The sequence below is a fragment of the Lissotriton helveticus genome, chromosome 6 (genome assembly GCF_964261635.1).
Source record: "Lissotriton helveticus chromosome 6, aLisHel1.1, whole genome shotgun sequence".
Lineage (NCBI taxonomy): Eukaryota > Metazoa > Chordata > Amphibia > Caudata > Salamandridae > Lissotriton > Lissotriton helveticus.
This window is the reverse complement of record NC_136067.1, coordinates 690,018,931-690,034,085: the sequence shown is the minus strand read 5'-3', so window position 1 is coordinate 690,034,085 and position 15,155 is coordinate 690,018,931. Positions and strand designations below refer to the sequence as shown.

The window sequence follows — 15,155 nt, the reverse complement described above, 5'->3', positions numbered from 1 at the left end:
ATTAGGAAATTGGTATTCCTAATGTTAGTACATCTGGCCCTTTTCTGTTCATCTTTTCATTTAGGGTTTCCAGCATGGAGCCGACTTTCAGTTCAAATACTTTCATATCGTAAATCTATAAAATTGTAATCCCAAGTTGGCCATACTACATCATTTTTTTTCCCCACCATCTGAAAAGGATGATTGTACACAAAAAGGCATCTTGACACCCCAACCCTTATTTTTAGAAATACTTTCTTGCATAATGTTGCTTTTGAGCATTTCACAGTCCTGTGTTTTACAGTCGATTTGAATGTAGCTGTGATCTCTTTACTTAGTAATCTAGCAGTCCCTTTATTTTTTTGTATTACAGCATATGTTCAATGCTAGTCTTAAATATTTTCTGACACTTGTTTATTCATTTTGGTATTTCTTTTAGTTCTAACTTGCTTCTTTTTTGAGTGGTAGACATACCCTTTAAAAATATCATACGTTTTGCATTATTACAATGAATATTACAGATGGACTCCCTCTTGTTGCATCATTTAGTAAATAATCATGTACCCGGAGAAGCTTTCAAGTTAGATATTCTGTGTAAGGTCTGTCCACTCTTATCTGAGGGAGGTGTACTAAGCTTGGCATTTCCTTCAGATTTTATGAAATTATGGTTGTCGAAAGGTCTAGATAGTTATATTTTTTCCTATCTGGCTACAATTAATGTTTCCTCCTAATGTGGAATCAGAGTATTCTATTCCCATTTTGGCATGCTCCACAAATTATAAAAGATGTTGTTTTAAGTACAAGTCCAGGTACTCCATGTCTGACTGCTAAGGGCAGGGCTTTCAAGTTCAGCACTCTTGCTGTATCTGTTGACCTCATTGGCGAACTAATCTAAATAAGACTGTTTAGAGCCTGTAGCACCGTTGATGTATAAGAGGCATAAGTTAACCAGACGCCTGTCAACCACTTGGATCTCTGCATTTGCATGATAGCCATTTTCACCAACTACTTTTCTTGAACTACCTGCCCTTGTAAGTCTTAGGCACGAGAGAGCCCGTGGCTTCATTAACTCTTTTTCAAGACCATCACAGTATTCCAGAAATTAGTAGTTTATAGAGTGCAAACACTTGAACCGGAATCAGTTATTAAATTGTACTAGGGTTAAAATGATTGTAGAACTCACATTTGTAAGAAGATATTAAAGCTCATCTGCTGCTAGATGCTTTAAATCACATTAAAAAGACAAACTGTAGTCGATAAAGTAACTGTGTATTTAATGTGTTTTTGCATTGCTGGTTTCCCCAATGTGGTCAAAGGTTTTTAAAGAAAACCAGTTTTCCCTTCTAAGTGAATGACTCTGGGCTACTCAATAACATTTAATAAATTCTGCTGGCCGTCATTTTTCTTCTTCTTTGCTTTTCCTGGCTTATTATTGTCCATGATATATTGATACATGTTTTAAAATTATTTAGGTTTCTGCGCAGCTGAAGTTTAATGTTAAAGAATGCAAAGAACGTTGGAATTCTGATGCGTCCTTTTTTTTGCCTACAGACTTCTTAGACTCAGTAGTAGTACATCGTTTTTTGGTACTAATATTCTCGATTAAAGAGGTCTTTAGATATGACGGCAAACAAATTTGGACAAATATAGGATGGTGAATTACTTACCAGCACAAAATTCTTATTTTGAGCCATTCTGGAACAGCATGTACCTGCAAAAAAGTGGCTCCATCATTTACCCTTGCACATTTTAAAATAGAGTTTTGTTCTATATTATTTACAATATTTTCTTCAACCAACTCCATTCTTAATTCTTCTTTCATTTTTAGAAATGATTGGGACAAGTCAAAGTTTTCTAAAATCCAACAGGACTTCGCAGCCTATTGAGGAAGTAGATGAGGATGAATACGCCGATAAAGTACAGCAACCACAGGCCGATCATGGGTCGGTTTCTATAAGTCGAGACAGTCTTGAACCTGATGGTAAGATTAACATGATATTTCTTTATTGCATCCTACTACTGCTCTTTGCAACTCATGCTTGCTTGTTTGAACTTTGGTGAAAATTAACATTAATTTAATTTATTTTTCTTTCACAATTTAAAATGAATAAAGCCTCCCAAACATTTATTATGACCCCATGGAATCCTAATTTGGTTTTAACCTATTTGATGTGTTTCCCCTTTGAGCCAATGCATAGCTGACCAATAAGACTTCTTTTAAGTTCAAAAAAAGGTTTATTGAAAAGATTAATATGATCATAAAAACAATACTTCGTATATGCAGTTATTTGTTAATACATAAATACATGAAGCTGTAATAAATAATAATAATGATATATAATATCCATTTAAATAGTAAAAGGATAATATAGAAGATGATATGAATACAATCAAAGGTTCACAGAAATCGTAATTAACAGTACATGTCAAAAATACACAATTAAAAAAAAATATTATAGAAAATGAAACATTAAACACAATTATAAATAAACAATAGGAGGTCAAGGAGGCTTGGTAACTTCTTGTTGTGAGGGAGCAGGTAAAGAAGTTTTATTCACGGTATCGTCTAGAAATTGTGTGAGTGGGCCCCAAAGTTGAGAACGTTTAGTAGCAAGAGAGATGGGACGAACTAGTGCTGTATCGAGGCAATGATTGTGACATACAGCATATCACCAAGCTAAATAGGACAATTTAGAGGAATCTTTGCAGTTTTTTAATATTTGCTGAAAAGCTACAGGTATTAACAAATCAATAAGTGGTAACTGGGATTGACTCGTTTTCCAGTCCGGTGTTAAACTACCTAGGAAAATGTTTATGGGGAGAGGGGAATTGCGGTGTGAAATATAGTGTTGATTTGGTGCCAGACCTGTTTCCAGAATATAAAAACATGTGGACAGGTGAAAAGCAAATGATGGAGATCAGCGTCAACCTGGTAACATGTCCAGCAAGTGTTGAGATTTGTGTTGTGTATTTTATGTAGGTATGTGGGGGTAAGAAACAATCTGTTGTAAATAAAGAAGAGTGTTTGTGTTGCGCTGGCCGCCCTGGATGATTTCCTAAGTTTCGTCCAAATTCTGTTCCAAAAAGAGATAGGCCAATTCGTTCTCAGATCGGATTCCCATGAGAGTTCCACTTTGGTTTTGTCTCGGATCTCAGGAGGTACCATTAAACGGGAATAAACGGTGGACGCTTTGGGGTTTTGTGTGCAAAAGGTTATGCCATGGGAAAAGGGGGTGGGAGGGTGAGGAAGGTAAATATTTGAGTTTAGCATAGGCATCAATTATTGCTTTCTGCAAGGTCAAAAATGTAGGTCTAAAGGAAGAAGGCAAATGATAAAGAGTTTGTAATTGCGTAAATTGAATGGCTGCGCCCTGATCTAAAAATTGATGAACCCAGAGTAGACCTTTATTTCTCCAAGCCTTCCAATATAGAGGTTTCCAATAAGACTTCTGACAATCTAGACCTTCTTCTTGGTGGCCATCACATTGGCCAGGAGAGTCAGCAATCAACAGGCTCTTTCTGTTCACCCTTCATAAGCCATCTTCTTCCCAGACAAACTGGTTCTCGAACCTGTGCCTCTTTTCTGGTGAAGGTGGTATCACCTTTCTAAGTCAGCCAACATATCAGACTGCCAACTTTCTTCGCTCTACCTCACCTCTCCATGGAGGAACATTAACTCCTGTCCAGACCCTAAAAGGGCACTGTTCTTCTATATCGATCGCACCAAAGAGCACCGGTTGGGCAATCAACTCTTTGTAGGGTTCACTGGAACAAAGTTGGGGAAAGTAGTGCAGAAATGGATCATCTCCACGTGGATTGTACTCTGCATAAATATCTGCTACGCATTAGCCAAGAAGCAACCCTCTGAGGGCTTACAGGTTCAGTTCACCAGAGCCACACCCGCTTCTTCTGCATTAACTCGTGGAGTTCCTGTCCTGTACATCTTCCTGCCTGCTACGTCGGTATTCCTGCACATGTTTACCAAAAGTTACTGCCTTGACAGTGAGGTCTGTGGTGAAGGGTACTTTGCCCATTTGGTCCTCTGGGTCTTTTTGGTCTGAGCCAGTTTGCAGGACCACCTCTAAGGAAGTATTGCTTTGGTATCTATAATTCTAAGTTAAGGAATCTGTGTCTAGAAGTCTCAATCACATGACCTTCGTTAACTTCTTATCTAGTAGAAACTCTCTAGATGTAGGTTCCTTAAGGGCCTTACAATCCTCCATGTTATGTGAACTGGACTTTTCTTTCTAAAAAGGTCCCTGTAGGAACTTAGGATCTGCACACTAGTCGACAACCTGACGTAGCTCCGAGCTTCTGGTGCAGAAATAGTGATGAACTGAAGTCAGTGCACTGGGATGGCACCACGCATGTCACATCTGGCGTGGATGATGAATATGATGTGGAGACAGCTGATGCCACCTGTCAACATGCATGGATACGGCTTAAGATTTTCTGGATCCAGTCCGATACCTGGGGGATATTGTAAGGTAAGAAATCAGGGGCCAGATAGAGACTCTACCTGAAAAAGGCATTACCGAAGGGAAGTAGCTTTTTCATTAAAATCTACACATGGTGTTGGAATCAGTCAACAAATGAAATTCCGACCTACAGGAAAGGGATGAGGAAATGTCCTTCACAGTGAGGCTTCAGGGAGGCAAGCAAATGTAAATGCCCTGAAACATACAACCAGTGAGAGCAAGCAGTCCACATGGAGTGTGGTGATGACCAAGGGTATAATGTTGTCTGCAAAGCACATTTAGGACCCGTCATATGAGGCTTTAGCAGGACATGGAGTACTTACAGACCACAGGGTATGCTCAATGTGCAAAACACAGTTGAAAGAGTCCAACTCCAATATCATTTTTAATACATGGTTGCAGGGATGTAGGTGCTGTAGTCAACACACTGTCTGCCCTATCTCCAGGATGACCACTGTCCCAGTACCATCAGTTTCAGTTCAGACACCAGCCTACATGCAGATCCCACATTGCACTCTCATTATACTTCCGGTGACTGCAGTACGTGGATCAGAAGCTACTCAGTCCTGCTTACAGACTGCTACCTCCTTCTAGGTTCTCATGCTCTTTCATCCTTCACTGCCACTGCATGTATCCATCCTGCAGTAGAGCACATGTCTGGTAGTGTGCATGTTAAGCCCCTCCAGGTATTCAGAAAGGGAGGAGCGGTTTGTCCACCTCCTGCTATAAGTCTAACCATTGGAACAGGAGAAATACAAGGAAGGCGGGCCCTCTGGTCACTGGGCCCCGTAAAGGTGCCGTTGCAGCATGTTGGTGGGGATCAACATAGCTGGGTCTAGTGGCACTATTTGGAAAAGTCGATCAGCCTTGATAGTGTCAATCTGTACGGCAGCAGTCAGCACTGCTTTTCCAGTAAACTAGTGTGTCAGCAGTTGTTAGACCTGGCACCATTGGCGAGGGTTTCTCCAGTATTTTTTCCTTTGCCTCCTGTGATTTTGTTCTGTGTTGGACTTTGTTTTTGCTGGTCCAGATGCTTTGTACACTTAGTCACTGCTGTTCACTGCACTGATTGTGCCACCCACACAAGCAGCCTCTTAAAGGTAACTCAGACCTGTCACTGCAGTGTCTATGTGCAGTCTAGTACTGCTATATCGACCTGGCAAGTGCACTCACTTGCCAGACCCTAACCTTCCCTTTTCTTACATGTGTGTGACCTCTAAGGTATGCCCATGGTACCCCCTGTGTGCAGGGTGCAGTGTATGTTAAAGGTAGGGCATGCCCTGGTGTATGTGGCATGTGCTGATAGTGAAATACTACCAATTTCGTTTTTCACCATTGAAAGACTATCTGTCCCATGGGAGAGAATTGGATTTATAACATCTTATAAATATAACTTCCCATTTGGATCAGATATGAAGATAAAGTTTAGTGTGCCTCAACTCAGAATATAAAGATGCATCTTTTTGTAAGGATGATTTCTACATTCTGGGTTTGAAAACACAATTTTTAGAAATTATTATGTTCGAGGCATATGGGCTGCAGATGGTACATTTATGAATAGATCGCCATCTGGTGTTGGGCTCGGATGATTGCACTTGTTTTTCTTCTGGAGAAGTCTTTGTCGTCATAGATGACTCCTCCTCTTGGTGTTAGTGCGCATGGGCATCGGCTCCATCCTTAGATTGTTTTTTTCCGCCATCGGGTTCGGATGAGGATCGAAGCGCTCCGGACCGACTTCAATAAAGACGGTTATATTCGGCGCGTAACCCTTTCCAATTCGACGGTATTGTTATCGAACGCGACTTCAATTCCATCTCGACGCGTTTCGAAGAACGACGACTACGAGAAGACCAGCTCGACGTAGTCCAGCCCGGAGTCCATGGAAAGGACTCCATTCAAAAAATGTCCAACGTGTGGTGCTAAGTTCCCACACAAGGACCTACACGAAGTGTGCAACCTCTGCTTGTCCCCTGAACACGAATCCAGGGACTGTGAGGCCTGTGCAGCATTTTCTTCAAAATCGACGATTAGAAACCGTCGAGCCCGAAGACACGAGGTATCGAGAATGCAGTCACAAGCAATCCCGGAGCTGTTCGAGGACCAGCACCCAGAACAGGAGGAAGAGGAGGTCGACGAAGCGGGGTCAGAAGTGGACGAGTCCGACGTCGAGGAAATCGACGTCCAACAAACCGTGAGTGACGACGTCCCTTTACCAAAGAACAGACCCCGCACGGTGTCGACCCCGCCCTCGAGCCCGGTCAGACAACCGAAAAAAGTTTCCGACGCCCCGCCTTCGGGCCCGGCAACGAAACCGAAACACTCGGTCTCCCATCATGGTGGTTCCGATAGACAACCCACATCGACACCGAAGCTACATGTCAAAGAAAGCTCGAAGTCGAAACAGTCCATGTCGACACCGAAACACGTTTCGACGTCGAAAACACCCTCGACACCGGGGACATCGTCAACACCGAAAACATCGGATCCGAATAAAATCTCGGTGCCGAAAACACAAATGGACAGTCAGAAGAAAAAACACCTTTCGGACCCGAAAACTGCGGTACCGACACAGGAATATAAAACAGATCCTAAACAAAAGACTCTGTTTATTGATCCACAAACTGGCAAGGTAGTCACAGAACTACCTAAAAAGAGGAAGAATGAACAGTCGGACGACAGGACTCATCCGAAGAAGAGAACAATGGGGACAAATACAACTCCTCCCCATTCTCCAAAACCTAGAGACACACCCTCTTCTCCTCTTCCTCACAGTAGGCCAAATATTCCTCCCACACGACCATCTACACCTACAACAGATGTAGAAAGTGACACAGGGGAGGGAGAACATCCTGGGGATGATGAAGACACAATCCCAGAGGAGGCAGACCCATGGGAAGAGTACAATGTAGGGTCAGATAACGATAACGACCCTGAACTGTATCCTTCAAAACCTTCACCTCCTGATGATAATACTGGTTTTGCGCAACTCATTAATAGAGCAGCAAAATACCACAAGGTAGAACTACATGCAGAACCTCAAATAGAGGATTTCTTATTAGAAACACTACCTACTACACAAAGAACATCAGGAACACTACCAATGCTTAAGGGCCTTCTCACTCACACATCAGAAATATTCAAAGACCCGGTGAGGGCTAGGGTACTGAACCCAAGGATTGATAAGAAATATAGAGCAGCTCCAAAAGACCCAATATTCATTAAAGGGCAAATTCCTCTAGACTCACTAGTAGTCACAAACGCTCGTAAGAGAGCAAACTCTTTATCTACAGTAGAAGCTCCACCTCCTGACAAAGAGTCTAAGCTAATAGATGCCTCTGGTAAGAGAGTAGCATCTCAAGCGGCAAACAGCTGGCGCATAGCTAATACACAAGCACTACTTGCAAGGTATGACAGAGCGCATTATGATGAGTTAGAAAAACTCATCACACATCTCCCTAACGAACATCAAAAGAGAGCAGATCAACTCATACAGGAAGGGAAGTTAATTACTAACACTTCAATCAAGTGCGCCCTAGACGCGGCAGACACTGCAGCAAGATCTATAAACACAAGCATCATGTTAAGGAGACATGCATGGCTCAGGGTTTCAGGGTTCAAACAAGAGGTACAAACATCATTACTGAACCAACCTTTTGATGAGAAAACACTTTTCGGCACAGGGACAGATGAGGCCTTAGAAAAGATGAAAAAGGATACGGAAACGGCTAAATCAATGGGAGCATTGCAACAGCCGACACAAAGAGGTTCCTTTCGTAGGTCCACCTATAGAGGAGGATCCAAAAATACAGGTACAAGCCAGCAACAAACCTCTTTTACACCTACATCACCCAGAGGTAATTCTAGAGGTAGTTACAGAGGTAACAACAACAAGGGTAGAGGTCGCGGAAACAACAACAACCGCAACTCTCCAACCCCAAAGCAGTGACTTCATACAGCTCCCCCCAGACCATATAACACCGGTCGGGGACGCCTATCACGGTTCCTACCTGTCTGGGAAAACATCACATCAGACAGGTGGGCGAGACAAATTATCCAACATGGTTATTGCCTGGAACTCACATCTACCCCACCAAACATCCCCCCCAAACAGCGTCCAATGAAACAAGATCACCTGACACTGTTAAAACAAGAAGTACTATCCCTACTAGAAAAGCATGCCATAGAGAAGGTTCCACAGCACCAACAAGGAACAGGAGTATACTCCCTATACTTCCTAATTCCCAAAAAGGACGGGTCTCTAAGGCCAATACTGGACCTGAGACCTCTCAACGCATACATAAATTCGGAACATTTCCACATGGTCACGCTCCAACAAGTACTTCCTTTACTGAAGAAAGGGGACTTTCTTTCTACACTGGATCTAAAAGACGCTTACTTTCATATCCCAATTCACAAAGCCCACAGGAAATACCTCAGGTTTGTGGTAGAAGGACAACATTATCAGTTCAAAGTCCTTCCGTTTGGTGTCACAACGGCACCAAGGGTGTTCACAAAATGCCTGGCAGTGGTGGCAGCTCACCTAAGACGACAACAAATACATGTCTTCCCATACTTGGACGACTGGCTAATAAAGGCCAAGTCACAAGAGGAATGTCTTCAAAACACACAAAAGACAATTCAGCTACTACACCAGCTAGGGTTCACAGTGAACTACACAAAGTCACACCTACAACCAAGCAACGTTCAACAATATCTGGGGGCTACTATAGACACAGAAAAAGCCAAAGTATACCCCAATCCAGTCAGAATCCAAACAATGCTTACAATCATTCAAAGATTCCAGCCACAACACTCACTACCAGCAAGAGTGTTCATGCAGCTATTAGGGATGATGTCATCCTGCGTTCGAGGCATGTGGGCTGCTAAATTCATATCTTAGCATTAGATCGCCGCCTAGTGTTGGGTCCGGATGATCGCACATTGTTGTCCTGGAAGAGTCTTCGAAGTATCCTGAGATAGGTGGCTCCTCCCCTGGACTACAGTGCGCATGGGCATCGGCTCCATCCTCAGATTGTTTTTTTCCGCCATTGGGTTCGGATGCGGTCTCGACTTCTCTCTGTCGGAACCGAGTAAAACTTACTTTTTAAGACCAAAAGGTCTTGTATTTTATAGCGTCGGTATTGTTTGCGCACGGTCTCGAGTTCTTCCAACTCTTGGAGTCGGATTCAGCGGAGTTTTTCACTCTTCGGACGTCGAGGCCTTCTCATCGCGATACGACCGCTACTTTCAAGCATGGAGCGGAGTCCGTTTAAGTACTGTCCGCTCTGTGTGTCTAAGTACCCACATATAGACCTGCACCCGGTCTGTAACAAATGCCTTTCACCGGACCATGACGACGGCAAGTGCAAGGCCTGCGCTCAGTTCCGGTCAAAGAAAACTCTTAAGCTCCGGCGCGCGGTGCGCCTGGAGGCCAGACAAGCGGCCCCCGATCCAGAAAACATCTTCGGCGACCAAGAAGAAGATGAACAGGGTCATCATCTCCAGATATCCCCACCCGAAACGGAGGTCGAGGCGGATCCGGCGGACGACGACGGAGTCGCGGGTCAAGGCCTTGAATACGTCGACGAGGTAGGGGACGTCGAAGAAATTTATGGGGCCGCGGAAGATAGCTCAGGGGACGAGCTATGCCCCGAAGGTTTCGAAGATCACGATCGGGTCACGGGATCGCCAGTCGGCCTTACCCAAGACCCCGTGCCGCAAGCCACGGCCCCGCCATCAGGCCCGGCCACGGACATACTTGCGGAGCAGGCCACATCGAAACCGAAACCGAAACCTACAGTGTCGACTACACCTAAAATGGCCGACCCGAAAACGAAACCGAAACTTATGGACTCGAGCGTCCCTAAAATGGCGGCCGGCACACAGAAAACTACTGCACCCACCGCCGCATCGGCTCCGTCGACCTCCGGTCCGCAGAAGTCGAAGAAGCCGGTCGATTCCAAAGGGTCAAAATCGGCGCAAGAGGAGGGATCCTCTTCAAAAGGTGGTCGGCACGGATCGACCGCGGCGACACCGTCTAAGCACGCCAAGGCCAGCGGCACGGCTCCGGTTACGCCTGGGACTCCGTTGGTCGGTCGCGTAGTGGACGCGGAACCGACGAAGGCGCACGGATCGACAGCTGGCACATCTGCGCATCGATCCAAGGACTCTGGGTCGGCGACAACTGCATCGGCGTCCAAACCTAAAAAAGGCCACCATGACGTCGGATCCGAGGGGAAGGTCAAGACACCCTCGTCAGCGCCAAAAGACACTGTGAGTGAAGCGTCCCCCATCGCCGCTTCGCTACAGAGAATCAGGGACAAGGCCGCTGCTATGTCGGCTCCGTTGCCGTCGCCTCAGACGCCGACGGACGCTCCGGCAAAGCCTAAGAGTAAGCTTCTCTTCCTTCTGCCGCCGAAAGAGGCTCCGAAGGCTTTTTCCACGAAATCGACGCCAAAGAAGTCGGATTCTTCTACGGCAGGTGCACCTTCAGGTCGAGAACTCAAATCAGAGGACGATTCGGAGCACTTCATCGACGCCAACACAGGCAAATTAACCCTATACAAGAGGAGGATCACTTCGGAGCCTCTGGACTCCTATGTCATCCCACTAAAGAAGAAAAGGGTGCCTCTGGACGCTTCTAACCTGATAGAGCCTATCCAGCCTCCTCCTAGAAGAAGCCCTACTCCCTCACCAGACCAATCTGAGGGTGAGGGATATGATGAACAGGACCAATACACCTTCCCCATCAATGAACCAGATGCACATCCAGATGCATATGATGACATTGGTGACCAAGGCACCCAGAGTGTGGGGCAAGATCCACAACCATTCAGTGCACGTGCATCCCCAACAGAGGATTCTGCAGGTTTTCATGCACTAATTGAGAGGGCAGCTGCTAATCATGATGTGGACATGCATGCTGACCCGGTTGAAGAATACTTTCTCTTTGACACGTTTTCAGTCTCTGAGAGGACTGTAAAGACACTGCCTATGCTCAAGGGAGTCCTCAAACATGCTGCGGACATCTTTAAGGAACCCACTAGGGCGAGAGTGGTCAATCCACGTATTGAAAAAAAGTACAGACCAGCACCTGCAGACCCTGCATACATTCGGGGACAGTTGCCGCTGGACTCCCTGGTGGTCGCCAATGCCCGCAAACGGGCCAACTCCCAGACAACGGGTGAAGCTCCTCCCCCTGATAAGGAGTCCAAAGTGCTAGAGGCAGGGGGCAAAAGAGTAGCTGCACAGGCTGCCAACTTTTGGCGTATTTCTAATACACAAGCACTCTTAGCACGTTACGATAGGGCGCATTATGACACCCTAGAACAGATTGTACAACACCTGCCTCCAAAGTTTCAAGAGGGCACAAAACTGCTTATAGAGGAAGGAAAATTGATCTCCAACGCAGCCATCAAGTGTGCACTTGACGCCGCAGACACAGCAGCTAGGGCGATCAACACTAGCGTCATGCTAAGACGACAGGCTTGGCTCCGCATATCTGGGTTTAAACCTGATATTCAGACAACCATCCTTAATCAGCCAGTCAATCCTGATCGACTGTTTGGTCCAGATGTTGACACCACCCTCAAAGATAAAAAAGGACACAGAAACTGCTAAGTCCATGGGGGCCCTACAGTCACAACAGTTTCGTGGCAACAATTTTCGTCGCTCAGGTGCACGTGGAGTCACCAGAGGACAAATGGGTCAACAATCTCAATTCTCAAAAGGTGGAGCACACTCCTCGTTCACAAAACAGAACAAGGGAGGTTACAGAAATAACAGCAACAGAGGTCGCGGCAGAGGAAACAACAGCTCCCGCTCCTCTACCCCAAGCAAACAGTGACTCTCTGTCACTGCCCCCCGACCACTTAACACCTGTCGGGGGGAGACTGCAGCAGTTCCTGCCCGTCTGGAGAAACATCACCACAGACAGGTGGGTGCGTCAACTAGTCCAGTATGGTTATTGCCTAGAGTTGAAATCCACTCCACCCAACATCCCGCCAAGGCAAAGGCCTATGTCCGCAGAGCACTTGCACTTATTGCAGCAGGAGGTAGTGGTGATGCTGCAAAAAGGCGCAATCGAGCTCGTGCCAGTGGAGGAGGAAGGCACAGGAGTGTATTCCCTGTACTTCCTTATCCCAAAGAGGGACGGATCTCTCAGACCCATTCTGGATCTACGTCCCCTAAACCTGTATATACTGTCAGAACATTTCCATATGCTCACACTGCAACAGATTCTTCCCTTATTAAACCAGGGGGACTTCTTAGCAACCTTAGACCTCAAGGATGCTTATTTCCACATACCACTACACCCGTCCCACAGAAAATACCTCAGGTTCACTATCCAAGGCAAACATTATCAGTTCAAAGTCCTACCCTTCGGAGTCACCACAGCCCCAAGGGTGTTTACAAAGTGTCTGGCGACAGTAGCGGCGCACCTCAGGAGGCAGGGCATCCATGTCTACCCCTACCTGGACGACTGGCTCGTTCAAGCCAAGTCAGAACAACAGTGTGCCGCGGACATGTCGACTACCATTCACCTCCTTCACGATCTAGGTTTCTCGTTGAACTACCCAAAGTCGCACCTTCAACCGGCGCATGTCCGGCAGTTTCTAGGCGCGACGATCAATACCCTGACAGCCGTGGCTCAACCAAACCAAGTCAGGATAGACAGCATGCAGTCTCTGATCCAGAAGTTCAGATCACAACACTCACTTCCAGCGAGAGTGTTCATGCAGTTGATAGGCATGATGGCCTCCTGCATCTTCATAGTCCCTCACGCACGGCTACATATGCGCCCGCTCCAGGAGTGCTTAGCAAATCAGTGGACACAGGCTCAGGGACAATTAACAGACCTAGTGTTGGTTACCAGTCGGGCATACGACTCTCTGCATTGGTGGACTCCACACAACCTTTGCAAGGGCCGACTGTTCCAGGAGCCAGTGCCACAGATTACCCTGACAACGGACGCATCTCTCCAGGGATGGGGAGCTCATCTGCTCAATTACACTGTGCAGGGACTATGGACGACGCAGCAACAGAAGATGCACATCAACTATCTGGAACTGATGGCAATCTTCATGGCACTCAAGTCCTTCATTGTACATCTGTGCAACAAGGTAGTGTTGGTCCGGACGGACAACATGACCGCGATGTACTACATTCAAAAGCAGGGGGGCACCCACTCGCCACAGCTGTCTCATCTGGCTCAGGGCATGTGGAAGTGGGCCATTCAGAGGAACATCTTCCTCATGGCAGAACACCTCCCGGGCAAGGACAATCTAATGGCGGATCTGCTCAGCAGACACAGCCATCAAATGCACGAGTGGGAGTTACACCCATCTGTACTCCACCCGTACTTCCAGCAGTGGGGTCATCCGGAGATAGACCTGTTTGCAACAAAAGAAAACGCAAAATGCCAACACTTTGCCGCCAGGTTCCCTCACCCACAGTCGCAGGGGAATGCGATATGGATGAACTGGTCAGGCAAATTTGCGTACGCTTTTCCGCCAGCCCCTCTGATACCGCTGGTGGCAAGAAAGCTAAGGCAGCACGCGATGTCTCTCATCCTAGTTGCTCCAACGTGGGCGCGCCAAGCATGGTACACCACGTTCCTCGAACTCTCAGTGGTGCCGCATCAAAGACTGCGCCTCACGCCCAGACTTTTGACGCAGAACCATGGAGAAATTCAGCATCCAGATCCGCAACAGCTCAACCTGGCGATCTGGCTCCTGAAGTCCTAGAGTTCGGATACCTTAACTTACCTCCAGAATGCATGAACATCATCAAGGAGGCAAGGAAGCCAACTACCAGAGCATGCTATGCTGCAAAATGGAAGCGTTTTGTCATTTACTGTACGGCTAATGACATCACCCCGCTAGATGCATCTATCCCTAACATCATTTGTTATCTGCTACATCTGTACAAGTGCAATCTAGCGTACACTTCCATTCGGATACATCTATCCGCCATCGCAGCATATCTTCAGAATAGGCAGCACCTCTCTGTCTTCAGAGTGCCGGCCATCAAAGCTTTCCTTGAATGTCTGAAACGAGTCATTCCCCCAAGAACACCGCCAGCTCCGGTGTGGAACCTCAATGTGGTCCTCACCAGACTGATGGGACCACCATTTGAACCACTGCACTCGTGTGAACTCCAGTTCCTAACGTGGAAAGTGGCTTTCCTAATTGCTATTACGTCACTGAGGCGTGTTAGTGAGCTGCAAGCGCTCACAATCCAAGAGCCATTCATTCAGATTCATCCAAATAGGGTAGTACTACGTACTAACCCCAAATTCCTTCCGAAGGTGGTGTCACAGTTTCATCTCAACCAAACGATTGACTTACCGGCATTCTTCCAAAACCCACAAACGGTGGCGGAAAGAATGCTCCATACGTTAGACGTACGGAGGGCGTTGATGTACTACATTGACAGAACACAACACTTTAGGAAAACAAAACAACTTTTTGTTGCCTTCTCACCACAACACAAAGGCAACCCTATTTCCAAAGCAGGAATAGCCAGGTGGATTGTTAAGTGCATCCAAATATGTTATCAAAAGGCCAAGCGCACTTTAACGATACCCCCAAGGGCGCACTCCACACGCAAATTGGGGGCATCCATGGCTTTCCTAGGAAACATTCCTTTAGAGGATATTTGCAGAGCAGCCACGTGGATTACACCACATACCTTTAC

At 46.2% G+C, this 15,155-nt stretch overlaps 1 protein-coding gene across 1 annotated transcript in view; it reads left to right on the top strand.

Moving 5' to 3' along the window:
• The window catches only part of CEP162 (centrosomal protein 162), a 977,479-nt gene that overhangs the window by 122,823 nt on the left and 839,501 nt on the right, over positions 1-15,155 (top strand). The window contains exon 4 of the mRNA XM_078648156.1: positions 1,808-1,960. Coding sequence (XP_078504282.1) covers positions 1,808-1,960 — 153 coding nt within the window. The remainder of the gene's footprint in view (positions 1-1,807; positions 1,961-15,155) is intronic.